Here is a 22183-nt window from a genome sequence, read left to right as displayed (position 1 = left end):
GATTAAGATAAAGTTTGGTAGCAAAATTTAAAACTTGTACTTGGTATCGAAAATAGGCGAAGTTGGCCAAAGGACATGCTTAGCCCACACAATGGACTAAAAGAAACAACAAATATTAATGCGGCCATTCGTTCAATACTGTAAGAATTGCAAAGAAGAGAGGAAAGAGGAACGTGTAGGGAATCGACCGCAATCTAGTGTTATATCTTTGCCCCCTGAGCACTCATTACGACCAAAGTGAGCTCTACTGCATTGAGATTTGAATCCGCGCACACGGACCTGGTAGGCGAGATGATCACTTACTTGGCTATTTACGCTGATTAAAGCAATCAACAAATACGTGCACACAACCGCACCGCATAATACCTGTGTAAAAGTGGATGGGTCTTATCAATATTATAGTGTGTCAAAATTTTCTATATCGCTTCTTTTTTGCGGTACTTTAACGAAAACTTTTTTAAGATTTCCCTAAAGTTGGACCTAATTATCGTACTTGTTTTGTATTGTATATTTTACTTTTGGCTTACGGTAAAGCTTTTGCGAATAAATGCAACGCCCAGAAAGACATCAAATAGAATCACATTTTATTATATTGAGCGATTTAGAACCGCCTACTGAATCTGTCCGTCTGTCCGTTCTGTTTTCTAGTGTTCAAACTACAGACCGAAATTTTCCCAATATTTTGATGAAATTTGGTACATTGGCATATTTTTGCCCTACGACAATCATTATTAAAAATGGTTTGGATCGGACCGCTATTTCGATCATTTCGCATATTGCAAAGTGGTTATGTGGACAATTGCATTAACTGAAATAATTGTTTATGGTAAACAACGTTTTTGCTTGGTTTTCGTTCACTTTATTCTTTCAAGACGTTCGTTGAGGATGCTGCAAATACACTGTGCATATTTTTCTCTAACGCTATATTGGTTCCATTGAGCCTGTATGCAAAGACTTTTTGATCTTTCTGCCTAGTCTAGCGAAGCGGCTTACGTTTGCTATTTCCCTCAACGCTATATAATACTTTTCCCGAGTTTACACATAAGTAATTGTTGATATTTATTTTTCGTTATATCTTTGCCTCTTTGTTACGTAAATTTCGAATGATTTTCGAAAGTTGTAGTTGTAGGACGAAATTACCATATTTCCCATTAATCGATAGTGGGTTAAGAATAATAATAACAAAAATGAAGAAAAAATCATAAATTTTAAATTAAGTCAAACAAATAAAAATTAAATAAATTTCTTCTTACTTGATTTTGATTTAAGGCATTTGCAAGTATATCGTCACTTACCTAAAACGAAAGAATGATAAAAATCAAATGAATATAAATAATTAAATGAAATAATGTAGAAATAAAAATAGAAAAACTTCAAAAAAAATTACAAACAAAGTATGTCCTTATGACACGAATACATCATTAAGAAGAGAAGGGAAAGAGCAAAGCAAGCTTTACATTACAAATAAATTTACTTTTCTCTTAAATAAATATTTATCAAAATAAAGTGGGATGCTTTTCTCCATTCGATAGATGGGCTCACTCACAAACACACAGAATAGAAATGATTTTGGAAGACTTTAAAATTAAAGTTGTTATCTATCTATCTATCTATTGAAAATTTTTTTTTTTTCTTTTTCCAAAAAAATATTTTCTTTAATTTTCATCAAAGAATTTGTTTAGCTACAATGAGAAGACGGCAATCTTGGGTGTCTTTGTATTGAAGGAAATTGCTTTTCAAAACCCTTGACAGAAACGAAAGAATTCACGAAAAATTGATAAAGAAATTCTGGTTGATAAAGCGGGTGACAGGTTGGTGGATAAACGTTGTCTTCTAAATAAGTCAACTGCTGATTCAATAAAAATTGAGTAGACCTGGCGACGATAAATCAAATTTCTTAGCACTAAGTGAGGTAGAGATATTTCAAAAGAGTAGTACTGGACCTTCCTTTTTTCAACACTTCGAACAACGGGTACTACTTTTCTACCTCTTGTTTGTGGCTTGCGGTCTCTTCCATGACTTGGATTAGAAAAAGGCATTTGTCGTCGCGAGCATATTATTTAATTTTTAAAAGAAAAAAAAGGATCTACTCTTCTCTCACGTACCTTCTCGCAAAGATATATGTAGTAATAATAAGGAGAGCACACTTTACTCGTCATATTTTATTGGAAGCGTGTTCCACATAAGTTTAAACTTGTTAATGACCATACGTGTTTGATTAAATTCTCCCTGGTCCCAGTAAATGCTCGATAATAATTTGAAATTGTTGTTTGATGTAACAGAGGTCGCCGTGAAAATGCTATATAAAAGGTTATAATTTTTTCTGGAATTCATGCGATTTTTAGTCAAAATGTTTGCAAGTCAAAGGATCTATGCATGCATGTGACTCCAAAGGGTATATAACACATTACTCAATAAGGTCATAGGATGAAATATAGCTATAGGATGGCGACGATTGACGAATTATGATTTATAGATAATAGCAATCTTAAAAGAAACTTGCATGTCATTCGCAACTTTAGTTTACAAGTTACACTTGACTTAATAATACTGTACATGAAGCTCTCATTTTGAGATTGTCGTCATATGGATTCGTCAATCGTAGCAGTTACCATATGCCATCCTATGAGTAATGTGTTGTATGTTACTAATCAGCGGAAATGGCATAGCCGATGTAGGTATGTCCGCCTCTGTGTGTATTTGTCAAAAATGCTGATTACTTACGACCTCAAAACCTCATCTTCAAGAATAATTTTATAGATAAACGAATATTTTTCTTAATGTTTTCTAACCAAATATATTGCTCCTCCACGATTTCGCTACTAATTAGCAAAATGAATCGATCAACTTCTGATTTTTCTTCTCATCTCAATTTAATGCCTAACCAGAAGAGTTTTTTCTTTTATTACGTGAAAAAAAACCGATTTATTGCTGTAAAGCAACCAATTCAAATAATCCCACAAGAAGTCATCCAAAGGCGGAGAATATTATAATTTTGTATATTTTGCTATATCATAGCCAAGGAGTGACTCGATCTCACCCTGAAACCATATGTATTAACGCATATGTATATATATATATGTGAACAGCTGTCAAGAATCTTAAGGATTGAACAAAAAAACGCATGAAGAGTTAGCGGACGGACGGATGAGCTCAAATCGATTCAGAAAATGATGTTGAATTCATTGGTTTAATAACAGATGAATACATCTTAACTCCTTCTGGGCCTTACATACATCATTCGCACAGGCGATGCTTTACAATTTCATCTATTTGGACAAGGAAATGGCTTTTGTTCACTTTTGCTGTATATTTGATCGATATATCCGAGTGAATAAATCTGCTTAGTATTGGTACATTTCACTAAAATATTATGGGCAAGTCTAAGATCGGCCTCAATGCTTTTCCTTTCAAAAACACAAGAAAAAGGAGAAGAAGAAGAATAGAGAGTACCTTCCGTAAAATGCTTTGCTTGACATAAAAAATTATAGAGATGATCTTAAAAACCGATGATGTGACACCCCGTTTGATGTTACTGCTGACCGGTGCTCGAATTATCTTTTCCTCATTATATGTACTGCACAGGATCGTGAAAGCAACATTTAATAAATTTATTTATTTTATTTGAATTTTGTATTGAGCTTCTTTTTGCAAGTTTTAAGAAAATATTTCATATTCAAAATTTTATCATAGTCAACTATATATTATAGCGTAAGTTTGTGCATGTTTGTCGTGGCGTTTTTTTTTTTGTCCCGTTTGTTCTTGTCTATCTTTTCAAACTTCCGTTTAACGAAAGACATGCTTGTTAACAAGCATTTTGTAAATTTTGGTATTTCTTCCCTAAAAAGAACGGTAGCAATAGTGTAAAGTGTATTCCTTGTTCTCTGTAAATGTTTACGCGCGCATACACATACACACACACACACAGAGATACACATGAGCAATATAGCTAAGTAAATAGTAAAAACATAGAGGACTAGCGCTAGAGAAAATGAAGAAAAAATGAAGTAAAAATGAAAAAAAAAAAACGAGGAAAATGGTAAAGGGAAACCGCTAAAACCGCATTGCAAATTAGTTTATGTTCTCAACAGAGTCTATAACGTGTATGTAAAGCATGTTCTTCCCCTATATCAACAACAGTAATGTACACATATATACACGCACAAAAAAAAAAAAAGAAAAGAAGAAAAATCCTAAGGTGTGCAGATTTGTGCAAGACAATGTAAACATATACACGTGCTATATATAAGACAAACAGAGAGAGAAGAGAGAAAGAGAAATAAGAAGAATATGTACTGTTTTGCTTTTTATTTTTTCAACTGCATACTTTTTAGAGCGAAAGAAAAAAAAAAAAAAAAGTGAAAAAGAACAAGGAAAAGATGAAAAATAAAAAGCAGAGAATTTTACAACATGTCGTTTTAGGTAAGTAGCAACAAACAACTCAAGATTCTTGAAGCTTATACAAAAAAACAAGACACACCCATTTATGTTTTATTCATTTTGAGAATATGAAATAAACAAGAGGCAAACGTTTTAATATTCGTCTTCTTATCCTCTTGTTTCCATGTTTTCGCTCAAAAAAAAAAAAAAAAACTTGTACATAAGTTCTTTTAACGCAAGTAAGCGTAAGCGTAAGAGTGCCTTGTAAGTAGTGAAAATAAGTTTTATTATTTTTTACTATGGAGTTATTTTTATACATATAAAATAAATGTAATAAGAAGTAGGTCACGATTTTTTTATTATTATTATTATTATTATTATTATTTTTTAATTACAGATATTTTGTCTTTTCTTATATTTACGAAAGTTTTAAGAAAGATTTGAATTAATTGGCAAAAAATTTTATTTTGCAAAAAAAATTCTCATAAGTAATGCTCTACTGTACCATATCTGGAACAAAAGAAAAAGAAAAAAAAAAAAGAAGCAGTAAAGCAAGTCTTATCTACATTTTAAAACTTCATTCCCTTAAGTGCTTCATAAATGCATACATGTGTCTACACAGCGAGGATTTGAGGTAGATTAACTTAGTTATTTCGCTCGGTCTACGCAGCAGATTGGTTGACTTTCTGGGCTTAATTATCTATATTAATTAGATTGCCTCTGCCAACAACGCTGCCTGCTGTTGGGAATTTGCCAGTGCTTTGATCATAATCATAGACGCAGCATAAAAGCCATGTAAACGAATCCTACATAATTATCACATTGCCAACAAAGTGGTAGAAAAACAATTGACTCAATATCAAACCGTTTTCGCTCAAAAATCTATCTGGTTTTACGTTTCATCGGGCAGCTTGGTCTTCTTTGGCTCCTTCTAACAATTGTTGTTCGTTTATTCGCGATTCATTGAAGAGCTTATAACAGTGCTGAAAATTTTACATATGCATGCGCCTACTAACACACCTAACCTATGATACCGCATTTGCGATGACGGATGACGGTTGTTTACATTAAATATTAGTATTAGCGGCTCCGGCCGCTCTGCGGTAGTCTTTTATTATTTTTAATATATATTAAGAAGAACTCCACCCTCAATCAAATGTTTCAAGCTCGCACCGGATTGCTTTATCGAAAAGTTCAGCATAATTATTGGTATTTTCTGTTGACCAGCGTCCAGCCTGTATTATCGTAACTCGAATCGAATCGAAACGGCATTTGCAGACACTAAGACACTCAAGACTAAATTATTTACCATAAACTGATAGTCGTTACCCTAAGTCTGAGACTGGTTTGCAAAATTGGGTCTGATTTTCATCTTCCCTCCCCAATGCATAGGATTGCTCTTGCATGAGAGAAAGTAGCCTCCATCGGGCACTCATTTCCTTTTCGTGGTTATGTAGCGTAGTGAACACTTTATCGCATAAACATAATTTAAATTACATACATCGCAAACGTATTAAATATATGAAAATGATTCGTATTCTAAAAAGTCGGCTTAATGTGCCTTTCAAACTATGTAAAGTTAAGACGAGAGCTTAATCGGATTAGATTGCCCAAGCAGAGTTGCATTGCTGGCAAAACGTTTGTATTCAAAATCACATCTTTCATGATTGTTGGAAAAATCGCTTCAGCGATTTTTGTAGTTACCCCGAAACCGGGAGGTACTGAATGATAAGTGGTGAGCTAAAGCTCGCCTAGTGCAGAGGTCAAGAGTTTTGGGAGTAGGTATTCAATCCCGCCCACTAGGCAGGGGGATGGGCGCTCACACAATACCTATAGAATCGCTTGCCATTGCACATTTTGCATGAACGTAAATGACATAAATTCACCTCTAGTGCCACCCTTTAAAGAATCTTTGATGCAGCAGTTATATTTGTGTTTCAGTGTTTGTTAAAAACGCTTTTAATTGCATTTCTTAACTGCAGTAGGCATTTTTATAAGAAAAGTCCTAGATTGCTGCTTCTAATAAAATTTAATGCTTTATAAGTTCATGTTCTTTTCCGTGGAGAAGGAAATGTGCAATCTGTACATAGCATATATATAAAACATTATTCACATAATCTCTTATACAAGTCTCTCTTATTGTTTTATACACTTTTTTCACAGTTATTATTATTATTATTTTTTTTTTTGTCGGTTCATTTACTTTACGACTTTTTTATATTATTTTCTTTTTTAAAGATACTCGCAATCGCCTTTTCTTTTCTTTATGCATCCATTATTCAGAACGAATGCAATATATTTCGTTTCTTTACATTATACTGTTTTTGCATTCTTCTTTTTTTTTATTTTTCTTTCATTTGAATCCTTTCGCACAGTACTTTACATAGCGATTCATGCATATGTATTTATAGAGAAATTTATATGGATATGAAATGATGAACAAAAAAAAAAAAAAAAAAATGATGAAGAAAAAAAAAAGAGAAAAAACGATGAAGGAAGGAAGAAAAAGCGAAACATTTAAAGAAACAAGAGAAAAAACTGCCGACAGTATAAATCAACTCAGATCATGTTTGGGCTTCTTGGTAAAATGGGAAACGTAATATTTCCTTAACATTTACCATACTATCACCATATCCACCATATCACCACCATACCACACTGTTTCATCTACCTACCGAACCGAGCATCATCAAGCAGACTGCTGTTAGTGATGATGATAATAATAACAATAATAAAACAATGCATAAAGATATGCTCCAACACAACACCACCATAAATGGATATGATTTCTACATATAAAAGGGATAGGGTTTTGGGTTGGTTGGCGTGGTGTTACAAAAGGCTGAAAAAAAAATAAATAAAATAAAATTTGTTTAAAATTTTTTTTGCTTTTATTTTTACAAAGGGAAACCCATGAAAAAATACTAATTTTGTCATTCTGTTTGTTCTGAATCCAAAGATAAGCGTCAGAAACTTGATAAACGCAGAAGAAGAAAAGCTTCTTAAAACGACTCCTTTTTGTCTATAGTAAAGCTCAAGATTTTGCGGGCCTAGCATCAAGAGATTTATATAAATTAAATTGTACTTTGTAGATATACATATATATATGTATGTATAGGTATCCAGACATATTTATACTTTAACTTGTATATGTATCTTTATATATTCATACTTATATATATATATATATATATATGATGTGTGATAATATATAGATATATGTGATATATATAGGTATGTATGTTACTGGATAGAGTGCAAGGCTTTGCTTTATGCCCTTGTAGCGTGCTCGGGGATTACCGTTCAGGTCAGCATTTAGCCAGGATTATAAGCGTTAAACATAATAAAGGTTCCACGTTTGCTATTTTGTGACGCACTGTAACCAACAAATTTTTGGAAGCCGCTTGCTGGTGCTCACGTCAAAGGGCTCCTTTCTCTTCGGCCAGCTCGCACAACCAATTTCAAGATAAATGAGCTATTACAGGTATTACCTGGAGGCGAAGTGTTCCCTTCTGAGCCCACATACACATATACATATGGGGGCCAACAATTCAACTAAAGTCACCATGAGGTCACGATCCGCGCCCGTCAGTGAGCTATCAGATTTAGAAATATATGCTCATCAAATCTCCAGCACGTCTGCTCTCTTGCCTTATTTCTCTACGAACAGCGGTCGTGGGTTCTTCTTCAGCTAATCTCCACCAAGGACGCAATAGTCGACAACAGCTACCCTTGTCTATTCATTGACGTCATTGCGCATCAAGAATTATCGAAAAAGGACGACACTCAGAACCCGATCAACTCGGGGACGCATGTGGAATTGTCGCCTTGTTATGAAGGGTAGGTTTTTTAATTAACAAGGATTACATAAATGTTTTTATTGGTTATATTTGTCTTAGGTGATAGGAGAGCATTAGAACTACGCGTCCAAATGAGTCAAAATTTGTTTGCAGTCTACTTACTCATCATGAAAGTAAGAGGACAACAATGAAACTTTTTTTTTAAGAATTTAATACCTGTTTCTGGCATGTGTATATGTGTTTATGTATTCTGAAGATCTGTGCGTTGGTCTTCTTAGCCATTGGTAAAAAAGAACTATATATATATACATATATATATATTAATAAGAGTGCACACACATTTACAGAAAAATATAACAAAGACAAATAAATTTAAATTCCTTGACTTGTGCAGACGGACAGATACTCAACCAAAAAGCATCCCCGAAAAGCAAATAATTTAAACACAAGGAAGTAATAATCAAAAATCGTATATGTGTGTGTGTGTGTGTGTATGTGTGTATATGCGTTTTCTATATGAAAAGAAATCCTACAAAATAATTCCTTTGATAATTCCTTTAGCAGTCACACATAACGTTTGATTTCTTCTCAATAATTTAACGTAGAAATTGCCAGAAGTCGGAGAAAGTCTAAAGGAATTCAAAAATTCATTATCACCAACCAAGCACCATACCATCAAAGTTGCTTTTGCTTTCAGGAAGCTTTGCCACATCACACATTTTCCTTTAGATTATTATTAGCTTCTTTTTGTATGTATTTACCTCACAAGTACGGAGGGGCAAATTTTTCTTATTGTTTACGGTCTTGTCGCACTGATTATGGTTTATTTGACAATGTACATTTCTTTCTTGATGTTTGGTTTTGTTTGCTGTCTTTCATTTTATTTCTGAATGATAAATGACATGTGAGTTGATGAAAAATGACAAAATTAATAATGGTTTGAAATATGATTTTTCTTATTTTTTTTTCTTTATATAGTATTGTGTTTCGGGTTTTATCATCTTTTGTGGTATCATCTTTTGTTCTTCTTAGTCATTATGTGTATACAAAAAAAAAATTGTTTTTTTTTTTTTTGTAAATTCTAGGCTATCTTCTAATTATATTTATTTATATCTTAATCTTTATCTTTTGTCATCTGTTGTCGAAATCTCTTTCTTCTTGTCCTTTCTTCTCTTTTGTTGTTCTTTGTTTAGGCTGTTCTTTTTTTAAAGTTTTCTATTACGGATATATGATACTTGAAAAATACATTTAATGATTTTTATAAGAAAACTGCCTAAAAGTATGTAAACATTTATATTATTAATTTATCCCCAGAAAGTCGGCATAACATTTTAATATAGTGATAGAATGAATCTATTATGGATAAAATTTCGTATTACTTATAAAACAAATTGAACAAGAGATTGGGATTGACGGTCGAAATGTGGTGCTTCGATTACAGCGGAATGGAACTTTTCCAACAACTTTAATATAACTAAGAATCATTTAATTGAATCATTCGTGTTTCTTTTAGATGGAAACAAATTAATTTCTTACGTCCTCTCATGCCGAAGTATTTGTATTTGTACTCTTCTGCCTAAGGACGACGGAAAGAATGCGAAAGTTTTAATTTTTTTTTTTTTTTATTGAAATATTTATTCTGTAGGCTTTTCTTTTTCATTTAATTTATCTGGACATGCGATACCTAACCTAAAGTGAATGTAATGAATTTTATACAAAAGCTGCCTAAAAGTTTGCAAATATTTACATTATTTTTTACGTATTCCTCTAAGAACTCAACAAAGTTGAGACGATTTATTTCCATTCCTAGCCCTAAATGGCATTATTATGAAATATTGTCATTATTCCCTATATCAATTGTGACAAGGAAAGTATATACAAAGTTTGTGCACAACACCCAAGCAGACTTTAGGTAGACCCAATGTATTATACCAATCGATTTACAATCGCGTTTTGAAATTAATCTAAATCCATCCGTGATTCCGCCTGAATTTTTGTCTTCATCCTACAAGTCGAGATATTTTCATGAAATTTGAATATTTTGTTTTTGCATTTTTTTTCTACGCATTTTATTTACTGCACAAAATTCAGTTTACCTATAATCGATTTTTTTTTATTCTCTACCACTTATGGTACAAAATATATTAAGTTAGTGCGAATGCATGCAACATGCAGAAGGGCTTAAGATAGATCTATCTTTTATAATAGCGAACGATTTAGAATCATAACCTGAATTGGTCTATGTCTGTCTGTTCGTCTGATGTTTTGATATTTTTTTATATTTTGATGAAATTTGATATTGTGACTTGTTTCGACGCAAGGACGACCGGTGCACTTTTTCAACCATTTCTCATATAACGCCCTGTTCTGAAAAGTCGTCGTAAAGAAAAAACTTTGACATTTTCAAAATTTCTCGGTAAAAATGGTTAAGTGGTAGTATAGCGGTATTTTAAATTGGTGCGAAGACTTTGGATCGGCTGGGGCAACTTGTGAATCCCCTCTCATATAATGAAAACTGAAGTTCACACTACAAAAAGATATAGCATTCAATGCGTGATAATGAAAATTATATCATAAAAGTAATTTAACATAAAAAAATTAGTTATACCAAATTTGGACTCGGCCTACATTTTAGATCCTACGCTAATGAAAATTGACAATCTGCAGACCAGAAAAGTTTTAATAAGTGGTGATGAAAGTTGAACTATAGCAGTAATTTCATATAAAATGTGGACCATCTACGCCTATTTGTGGATCCTGCCCTATATAAAGATTAAATTTCTACTGCATTGTGTTGCGCTTTGGGCCCGCTTCCCCATAAATACAATGTGTTCTATAATAAAAATACGAATTTTGTTAGACATTGTGGTGTAAAGTATTTAACGTTCGGCCTTTCCCGACTATAATTTTCTTACTTGTTTTACATTTACATTTATCGTTATGGACATGGGATACTTTATGTTATTTTATGTTATTTTATATATTTATTATTATAGTTCTGCAATTCAATTCTTTTTGAAACGTTGTTAAATCGTTTGTATATTTAATTTCACTTTTAAAACCTTGTAAAATATATTTTACTGTATACTAGAGAGGAGTTTATTAATGAAAGGTATCCACTGCAAATAATATGAAAAAAAGGAAAAATTAATTATTTCCAAAAAGTCGGCGTGAGATTTCAATATAACAATAATTATGATGCAAATATTCCATGATTTACTTTCTTACGTAGAAATGAGCCAAAGAACATTGACTGGCATGGCAAGCAATCTTACAATATTGCTATCAATTTAGCATAAGCTTTTGGAAATTTCTCTATTACTTCAACTAAAGCTCAAGTAAACATTTGACTTATATCGAAATCAAAGGAAATAAATATGAAATTCGATCATGTGGAAACAACTTAACACGAGCTGTTAGTAAGAATAACAAGTCAAAGTATGTACTACTTTGAGCGTTAACCTTAACATGTGAATTATCTCCACATTGATACTTAACAACTATTGAAAGTTGCAATGCTTCTCTCAACAGCTTTGTCAGTTCGTTTTAATAAAAATGTTTTAAGGCTGAATACACTTCAAATGTGTTTAAAATCATGCAAAAAAATTTATCTATATTTCTACGATTGTTACTCTGGAGATAAGGAGTTTCTCAAAGATTTGATATCAAACGTGGTAAGTAATATAACGCACATCGCAACGTATATTGCTTACTTACTTTTTAAGTACAAGGTTTACGACAATAATCATAAAGAAAGGTTTAATAATTCCTTTGTTCGTAGAACTTCAAAGTAACCCAAATGCAATGGTTCGTTATTCTGACCTTTATACAAGATCAACTGTCCGATCATTTTCTGAAAATATCATCACCTAATAATGGGTGGGAGGTATAATTTCATATATGCTTCAGAATATTCATATACAGATTAACTCAACAACTTGAAAGTACTTAGAATATATAGAATGAATGAATTTCATCCTTAGATTGAAAGACATGAGAAACTGGAAAATATTTATATGTTTACCAGGTTTTTTTTTAGTATGCCCTGCTTCACTTGTGGTGCGAGGTTATTTTAAGTTTATGCGGATGTATGCAGGCGGGGTTGAGGTAAACTAATCTCATATTATGCCGATACATTTAGAATCTAAGCCCGTCCGTCTGTCCGTCATCTCTTTTTGCCAATTATCGAATTATTTTGAGGAAATTTGGTAAACCGATATATCTTGAGCCAAGAACGAACACGTAAAAACACGTCACTGTGCCAAATTTCATCAAAATATTTCGCAAATTGCTATCTATAGTTTGAACACAAATTTGCATGGACAGACGTCAGACGGGCAGAAGAACAGACAGGCTTGGATGAATTCAGATTATGATTTTGAATAGTCGGTATAATAAAATGTGAGTCTATCTTAAGCCATTCTGCGTGTTACATAAATAAGCACTAACTTAATGTACCCAGTACCACAAGCGGTATAGGGTATAACAACAATAAATATTGATGTAACAAATTATTAAATGAATTACTTGTAAATTTATCGTCTATTACTAGCTAGTAGCTACAACTATAAATGTGGACATATGGACAGGCTAACCAAGATTCGTTGCAGAGGAAATTCCAAGAATTGTGATCTCTTTAGCTAGTAATTCTATGAGAAAGTAGGTACATAAAGATAGCATAATAGTGCTTAAAACTTTGAATATTTAAAGCATTTACTTTGCCCTTATAAGCCTCATATATGAAATGTTAAAGTCTCTCCTCCGTCCAACTGCTCGAAGGTATTTTTTAGCTTTGTAAATTTTTGTTTAAATATTTCTTTGATCCAAAAAAATTTTATTTTCTTTTTTTTGTTTTGTTTTATTTATGTTATTGTTGGCAACAATATTAAAATAGTAAAAAAAAAAATAGGCGAAGAGAAAATATTTATTAAAATTAAAAAAGTGCTACTATAAACTCTTTAACTTTATAAATTGTACTGCAGGGAAAATACAATAAAAAAAAAAAATAAAAAATGTCACACACAAATAAAATGAAATATTTTTGTGTGATAAACGTATTTACTTTAAAAGAATAAATGAAATTTATTACTCTGTAGAACAAGAAGAAACAAAAAAAAAAAAAAGAAAAAAAGCAAAAATATTTTAATTTAATAAAAAGAAAATATAAAAAAAATTGTTGAAAAGGGCAAAGAAGTTTTTTGTTGTTGCCTTTTCTTTTTTTTCTTTTTTGTTATGCCGAAAGAACGATGTAAACGATGTGTGTGTGTGTGTGTGTGTGTGTGTTTGTGTGTAAGAGGAGAGAAGGGAAATTGTGTAATGTAAACAATATGTGTGTAACACAACAAATTATTGCTTTAGAAAAGCTGCAATTATTTAAGATGTTTTGTTTTGTTTGCCTTTTTTCGAAATTTTTGTATTTTTGAAACTTTCTCTGTACTTTCTAAAATCTTGAACTTTATTTAACATGCCATCGTCATCATCATCATCATTCTGCTGAATTTCTTTACAGTTTACTATATTCAAACACGTAACACATTATGAAAACTTTTTTAATAACTGCAAGTTTATCAAATGCAAAACATTCTCTTAACATACACACTCACTGCAGCATGTTCCCTTCCCGTTAATATATTTTCCCAAGGCTTGTATACGTTATGACATGTGCATAGGTAAACTATGCGTTTACCCATTTTCTAACCTTTTCTAACATCTCTACTGGGGCTACCATCATCTCGTCATCTTTCTTTTCATTTCGTTCTTTGGTCTTTCTCTTCTCAGTTCTCGTGTTTGTTTTTTTTTTCCATTTATCATGTAACTCCTTGACGATACTTGAACGCTGTTTTTGTTTTTTTTTTTAAATAAATTTTTGTTTTAAGTTGTTGCCTGCCTCCATTCACAATATGTTTAGGTTTCACTTGGCCTTTTCGTATATGGCGAACAGTTTAGTGATAATGATGATTTGTTGTTGCTGTTGCGATTGTGTTGTTACAGTCAAGGCATGCCTACTATTAAATTGCTTTGTTGTTTGTTAAGCCCTTAAGCAGTGTTATTGCTCACTTTTACAACCGCCACCGAACACAACTATACAGAAAGTGGTTTGTTTTTGCATACATTTACGATGATAATCGTTACCATACGCTTATGTTTTGGATACGAACATGGTTATTATTATGTTTATTTTCTGAAGGCTGGAAACTCTCATAGCTGTTGGCTGTTAACATTTTAAAATATGTAATAAAAACAAAAAAAAAAATTAAAAAAAAAAAAGAAAACAAACGCTTCCTATTATACATAACGGAAAATTCTTCGCATTAGCCAAAAACTTGCCAAAATAACCGAAATGATACGAACAGGGAAAAACGATCGACAAAGAAAACTTACTAGTTTTTAACTGAAAACGATCCGAAACCAAGCTAATGCTGCGTCTTTAGAAAATGTGCGGTGAAGTAAAGCATTCTTGCATTTTTTTTTTTTTTTGTAAATTTGATAAAAAAAAGAATTCTAATAATAAGATAACGAAAATGGAAGTGGACAACAGTAAAACCGAACAAGCATAAACACCGTAGTGGGCCAAAGCCCACCCTTAAGTACCGTACACACCGCTGCATTTATTTAAATCACTAAAGACTTTTCAAAATGAAGCATTATATGAAAAGTGGTCGAACAAGTGGTCCAATTCGGACCATTTTTACCAGTTTACCAAATTCCATCAAAATAACTCCAAAAACTAGGGCCTGTACTTTGAACGCAAGAAAAAACAGATGGACGGACGGAAGTTAAATCGACTCAGAAAGTAACTCTGAAGCGATCGGTTTAATAAAAGGTGTAGGCCTTTCTCATGTCCTTCGGCATTTTGCAGGCATCCGTATAAACTTAATATATCCTTGTGCCACAATCGGTGCATAGAGCATAAAATTATCCCTATAAAATGCTTCGCCTGAGTAGCCGAGTAGATAAGAATTGCGACTATCAAGTCAGTGTTCGTGGGTTCAATTCTCAGTGCGGAAGGGTTCACTTTGGTCGTAGCTACACTGAATGCTTAATTGATAGAGGCATCGATCGAGCATACATCCCTTAGGCTGCGGCCATCACTCACCTCTCCATTTTTTCTTCCTTTGTCTTCCCTAACATCTTCTTGACCGTCACCGCGTTATGCGAATAGGTGGCATCCCCTTGATTGCTTGGTCATATAGAAAAAAACAAAAGAAAAATACTATCAAAAGCGGGCAATATAGTATTGAAAAACGGGCGACACTTACATAATCGGAGGCCGAATTATATCTTCGATTAGATATTACAAATGAAAATATTTAAATTTTAATGAAGACAACATCATGGGACTGCGTTTTATGGTTAATTTTTATTGTATAGTACGAATTTATTTCCTTTCACATGTTCGTAACGTCACTTTGACTGGTTTATTGCTTCTTGATTTTTTCTTTTATAGAATAAAATTAAAGATGAAAATCTTTAAAAGTGGGCAACAAAATGTCGAAAATCGGGCAATAAAGTGAAACTTTAATATATATACAGAATATATTAAGATATTAAAAATTGAAATATTTAAGTCTTACATTACTATACTTAGATGGGGGCGGGCAAGAGGCCGGAAAGTGGCCAGTACAGTAAAGTAGTAGTAGGTTAATAACTTTTGTTGTAAAGGAGGGTAAATCAAAATTCCAATAGCGCACTAATTTGTTTGCTTTGATACATGTTGACCACCGAAACGGACAATTATTTTTTTTCTACTCATATAGAAAATAGTTCCACCAACTTAATAAAATAAAAATATTTAAATTTAACGTTCCTTTCTCATTTGTTTTTCTTCTTTTTTTTTTCGTCTTCCAACCCTTTTGTACTTAGCCACTTGTCGGGGTTTTTGCGGTTTAAACAATGGATAAAACAACGAGGATACTGTGTTGTATTTTTAATTTTTTTTTTTCCCCCCTCTTTTTGGATTCGTTCAACTGTGACCGCAATGAACGTAAAAGGAAGTTGCATTTAATGGAATGCTTTCGGAAATCATCATCAATGTCGTTACAATGCAGCCAACATAAAAGTAGATAATATACAACCTCTACTAAAAGATTTATGTAAAAATGAATGAATGTGCTTTTATATGGAAAAAAAAAAAAAAACAAAAAAAAAACAAAAACAAAGTTGAGACAAGAATGAAATGGAAACAAAAAAGTGGATTATCAGCAGTAATATATGTAATGGAAGGGACAGAGGGTAGTGTAAAGGTAAGCTCGGTTGCATAATACAGCCACTGAAGAAAAAAGAAAAAAAAAAAAAAAAAAAAAGGAAGCAAAAACAGAAAGTGATATATTTTTGTGTATGTGAACGTGTGTGCTTGGAATGGGAGCAAAGCGAAAAATTGCAAATAACAATAATCCACCAGAAATGTTGGCAACTTCCGCCGCCATCAACTCTTGCGACCTTCACTGGTTTGTTCTTTTTTTTTTTTTGGTGTTTTGTATTCAACAGTAAATTTTCGAAGAGTGAACTAACTAGAGAAGGACCGTAATAGTTAGACCGGTGCTAGAGAGAAGCAACGAAATTCCCGGAAAGGCTTGATATGTGGCATGGTGTGGAAAATGCGAACAAGTGAGATTTTCCTTTTCTAGATAAACAAATGTAACCAACCAAGCAACTATTTTTACACACACACACACACACACACACACACACAAGTGCATAAGTTTTAGTTCATAATTCTATATATGTATTTGAGGAGCAGCAGCAAACCAGCAAAGAACAGAAAAAAAAAAATCCTTTTTTCTTCTATATGGAATATAAAAATCATAACAAAAGTGTTAACGGAATCACGACAATGAATATAAAGAGAAAAATAAATGATCAGGCGAAAGTAGGAGAAAACTGGTTGATGTACACACACGCGTACGTACACACACAAAAGTGTGCTTTAAATTACAGACTTATCGTTGCAACCTATCTACACGTATTATTTTTGCAAAAATGAGCACAAACACTCATACTTACACGTTATATTTATATAAATATCTATATATGTATACTACAAGTATAGATAGACCCTTTTTATGTATTAAAGAGAGTGAGTGCGATTAAAGGTTAACGGAGAATGTGATTTGCGTTGCTTTTTCTGAATGGAACCATTTGCGGATATGTACACACCAACACACACAAACGCGCGCATGTCCATGTATATAACTAAGTATGGCAATCAAAAGGTTAAATATTTAAATTTCCGGTAAAGTTGATATTTTTAAATATGCAAGTTTCCCATCCCTTTCTTCCTTTTTCGCACTGTTCATTTCTTGTTCTTCTTCTATACAAAGCAGCTCGACAAACAATATGATGGAAATATTTTATTCGTATGACACATGCACACCTACACCTAGACAACATAATACATTTATACTTTCATAGCCATATTACAAATACAGACGACAAACACATATATACCGAGATCAACTGAGCTGAGCGGTCTGCTTTCAACGTTTCAAGTGCTTCTCCATGATATATTTAGCAAAGTACATGAAATATTAATGTATTTTTGTGTAAATTCATTTGAGCATGAAATAGTTTTTGTGTTTTTTTATGTTTGTTTGTTTTTTTTTTTTTTTTGCAATTTTTGTTTTTGTAATTTTTATTGTGTTTATTTTTCTCTAATAGAGAGCGGCATGCTTACACTCAACCATATGCAAAGATAACGACCCGACCCGCAGACATAGATTAAAACACAAATAAAAAAGAAATAACTCATAACACACTTACTATTTTATATATAGCATATGGATAAAATTTCCCTATTTTCTGTATATGTGGGCGATAGTCATGGTAATCGTAGTAAATCTTTCTTACTAACCGGATATCCGTCCGGCGGTGGTCTACTGAGTAAATGATTTGTATTGTTGTATATCGTTATTGTGTTACGTAAACGTGTAAAGCACACATAGTAGTATGCATGAAAGCAGGAAATAACATTTTTAGATTATTTAAACATTTTGAAAAGGAACACAATAACAATTAAAAAGAGAAACAAGTATACATATGAAATTAAATATTGCATCCTAAAAGCATGCAGTATAAACAAAAAAAATATCCAAATGCAAACCGCAGTGTCTCACCTCACAGCAGCTACGCTAGGATACAAATAAATATTTTTATCAATTTTTGCGAAATTTTTTGTACGTTTTTTTTCTTCTCTTTTTATTTCCCAAAATTTCTGCTTGCTTATGCCCAGCACTGTAGCATGGATGCGCAGTAGCTCTGTTGGTCTCCCAGCAGAAATCACGGATCCGCATAAAGGTCATAGGCCTGAATTGATTCGATGTCCACTTTATATGTGAAGAATTGTCAAAGACTCCCTCTCTCATCCTGAGACGTGCACATACATAACCGTCTTATTTGATTTAAAAAAAACTTTTATTACAATTTTAATTAAATCCCTTAGAAATATTTTTTAGAATGTTTTTATGTTTTATTCTTATGCCTTACACCACTTGCCGTATGAGAATATATCAAATTTGTGCGACACCCACCAAAAGGACCCATCTTTTGTTATATCGTGAAAGCAATTCTGAATCGACCTAAAAGCTTGTCTGTCCCACTATCAGGCTCGAGGTGCAGGCTGCAATTTTTATGACATTTTGAAGAATTTTCGTTTCGATCCAAGAACGAATGCTAGGGAAACTAGTTCGCATCGGACCACTGGCCAATAAAAATTCTTATTTTGAAAAATTTTTGATATGAGTTACAAACAATATGGCATATTGTAGGCATGCCCTTACTCTCATTCACTTGAAACTTGCTTAAGTGATAAACTTTTATTTTTGCACACAAGTATTTAAAAAATTTGATATGTTTTACTTGAGTTTCTGTATACACTTACTATACACTTGCATGTACTTTGAAGTCATTATAGTTTTTCTTTAAGCATTAAATATAGGTTACATTTAGGTTAGCATATCAGCTAGTCGTGCGTAATTTTGTTTATATACAACCTTAGCTGGGCATAGTCAATTTTGACATGAAGTGCAAAAACGAATATTAAAGAGATGGTGTTCACAAAGAAGCATTGATTGTATAACAACAAAGCACACAAGTGTTATATTTTCTGCTCCAGAGATTTTTCACATAAGGTCGACCGACGTTCTGCCCAACGAACAAATTACGTAGTTAATCATAACCAAATCAAAGCTTTTACAAAGAAAAAAGAAAAAAAGGTCGTCAAGCCGCCTTCGCAACAATTGAAAATCACTTAATAATTCATGCAAAGCTGATAATATTTCTGCCTTCATTGATTGCTCCCGTGGAGTCTGTTCGCAGCACTGTACCGAGATTTTAGATGAAGGAAAACAACTTAGCTCAAAAAGCTTCGGTTGCAATATAATTTCGTGAAATTTTATAACAATTTCTGTTTTTCCCCGCTCTCTATACACTGCGAAATATTTTAAGTGATATTTAAGCGAAAAGTAAAGAAAGAATTTTGAAAAGTTCTTGTTTTTGAAATAGTATTTAGTAACTTGCCATTTTTTACTATTGCTGAGTATAATAGCATCCTGTCAGGTTAGATCCACTGTTTTCTTGTTTGAGGTTTAACTCTCAACAACCATCAGCGACTATCAATCAACTAACAATGATAAATATTGATGGCATTGGGTCGATATGCTCGATTTTGAAAGCGTCTCTCTTAAAGCATTTTCTTTCATCGCCTTGGCTCATGGGGATCTTTTTGACGAAAATTCAACCAAACTTCTTATTTTCCTCAATTTTGCTTCGTTTGACTTCTTTCATTTTACGTAAACATAAAAAAAAAACCTGCCTAAGACCAATTAGGGATGGGCTATACACGTTTAACGCGGCGATTATTAGAGCGGCGAGAAAGAGAAGAAGGAAAGAGATAGGGGGACACAGCATGTCGGGTATGTAACCAGTTAGTAAGCGTTAGGCGTCTATTGACTAAGTACATTATAGTTGAGTCCGAGTAGGGTCAAACCAGACTAACATTTTATGATCTACCAAATTCAATTCGAAGCGCTACGCTTATATATTTAGTTACGCGGCAGACGGAAGCTATTGACTTGAAATTTAAGCTAAAAGTAGCTGCCACCTAGCATAAGGAGAAAAAAGCCCTACTAGTAGGATGACCTCGTGCAAATTACGTGGAAGCGTTTCCTTGCTTTTTATGTGCCCTTGTGTATTCAATTCACCCATCCATACACACAATTAAATATTTTATGGAATGCAGTCAACTCAACTCAAGTGCGGCACAATTTTCCTGCACGAATAAAACGAACAGTGTTGAGTATGACACGAACATTACAGATGCTCCTGAACGTGTTTTGCTGAACACTTACTTAGAAAAGCAAAGAAGTTTATGGCAAACATCTGAATCTGTGGATATATAAAATGACATTGCCAGACAGAGCGACCACGGGAATATAGCTCGTGATGTGGGGCTAAATTTTACTGGACGTTTATCATATGACAGATTTGTTAAATCCCCCACAGAAAAAATTGGTTTATATATGATGTTACTCGGAGTAAAGCTATGCATAAAAATTCATGCAAGAATATTTTACAATAAAAAATGTTAAATCTTCTTTTTACGGGTTGTGGGTATACTATATTTACTATATTTCTAATATTAAGGTGTTGCAGTTGCGTCGTCTATTGTTGGAATAAATACCGTCAAAACCGATAGCTGGAAACTTGAAAAGCTTAGCCGAACATGACGGGCGCAGGTCAACTTAAAAATTTTCCACATTTTCTGGCAATCGTTCGTCCACTTAAGGACAACTTATATCTATAACGGTATAATCATTAACTAGAACTATTTAAAGCCTAAGTTTAAAAAAAGGAAGCAAAGCCAAACCTATAAAGTTGTGATTTACATAGCCAAATATTTACTTGTCCTCCCGCTATCCAATATACATCTAGCAAATTATTTTGGAATCGTAATATATTACTTAATATAGAAGAAGGTCGGGAGGAGCATTAAAAATTCGCCGCAAAGCGGATGTAGCTTTATTGGTTTATCATAAAACTTATTAATCCATTAAAAATGTTTTTTAAAATTTTTTATTTTCATATTTTTATTTATTTATAAAAACGTGTCTTCCTAAGCTGCCAATATCTTTTTTCTTTTTGTATACGACCAATCATTCAGGGAACGTTGCTTTTACGTTTACTACGGTGACGGACAAAAAGGAGCACGGAAAGACAAAAAAGTAACGACCGCACCTCAGTGGATGGATATTCTCTGTAGCTACGACCTTGTATGAACGCGCGAATACCGACTTGGTAATCGCCATTTTTAACTAACATATGCTTAACTCAAGCTATCAATACACGGTAAGTAAATGTAAATGCGAAAATGCTTTGCCTACATGTCGGTGCCATTTTTTTAAAGGAAATGGTTTAATAATTTCATTTGGAAGGTATTTAATATTTATAAAGTGTTTTGAAAAGCCGGCCCAAAAAAAAAAATCGATTATTATGCAAAAAATTGGAAGGAGAGTAATCCTAATGAAAAATCTAATGGTTATCCTTTTCATTTTTTTTTTTTTTTTTTTTTTTTTTGTAATTCTATAAACTTTTGTATAAAGTTAATGCTATCTGCATAAATTTTTTGTTTTCTCCAATGCATATTGATATGCAGGCGTATCTAGAAAAAACCATACGATTGAAAAAACAGGAAGAAACTAAAGCAGAAATGAGAATGGAATAAATCTGTTAATACGTTATGCAAATTTTATAAAGAAAATAAATGATAAATTTCGTAGACAAAAAATAAATATTATAGAGAAAAATAATAAAAATGTATAAAAAAGAATATGAGAAAAATGCATATCAACATGAATATGAATGCAAATGACAGCTAACATGACATATGGCAAAATGTTTTTGAAAAAGTCCGACAAAACATACGCATGTTAGTTATGTTCTCTGTTGTTTCTGTTTTCTTACTTTTATTAAAATAATATAAAATAAAAGCTACATATGACCGTTCAGCA

The 22183-nt window shown here is 32.7% G+C and overlaps 1 protein-coding gene across 4 annotated transcripts in view; it reads right to left on the bottom strand.

Annotated features, from left to right (window-relative positions):
* The window catches only part of LOC119638334 (maternal protein pumilio), a 421934-nt gene that overhangs the window by 53666 nt on the left and 346085 nt on the right, over positions 1-22183 (bottom strand). For 2 of the 4 annotated variants that reach the window (XM_038035068.1, XM_038035070.1), the window contains one exon: positions 1254-1295. The exons of the other annotated variants lie outside the window; for them this stretch is intronic. In XM_038035068.1, the coding sequence (XP_037890996.1) occupies positions 1254-1295 (42 nt within the window). The remainder of the gene's footprint in view (positions 1-1253; positions 1296-22183) is intronic. 4 annotated transcript variants of the gene reach the window in all.

This window comes from Glossina fuscipes, unplaced genomic scaffold (genome assembly GCF_014805625.2).
Source record: "Glossina fuscipes isolate IAEA_lab_2018 unplaced genomic scaffold, Yale_Gfus_2 88, whole genome shotgun sequence".
NCBI classification, from domain to species: domain Eukaryota; kingdom Metazoa; phylum Arthropoda; class Insecta; order Diptera; family Glossinidae; genus Glossina; species Glossina fuscipes.
Note: the sequence above shows the minus strand (reverse complement) of the source record. Positions and strands in the feature narration are given on the sequence as shown.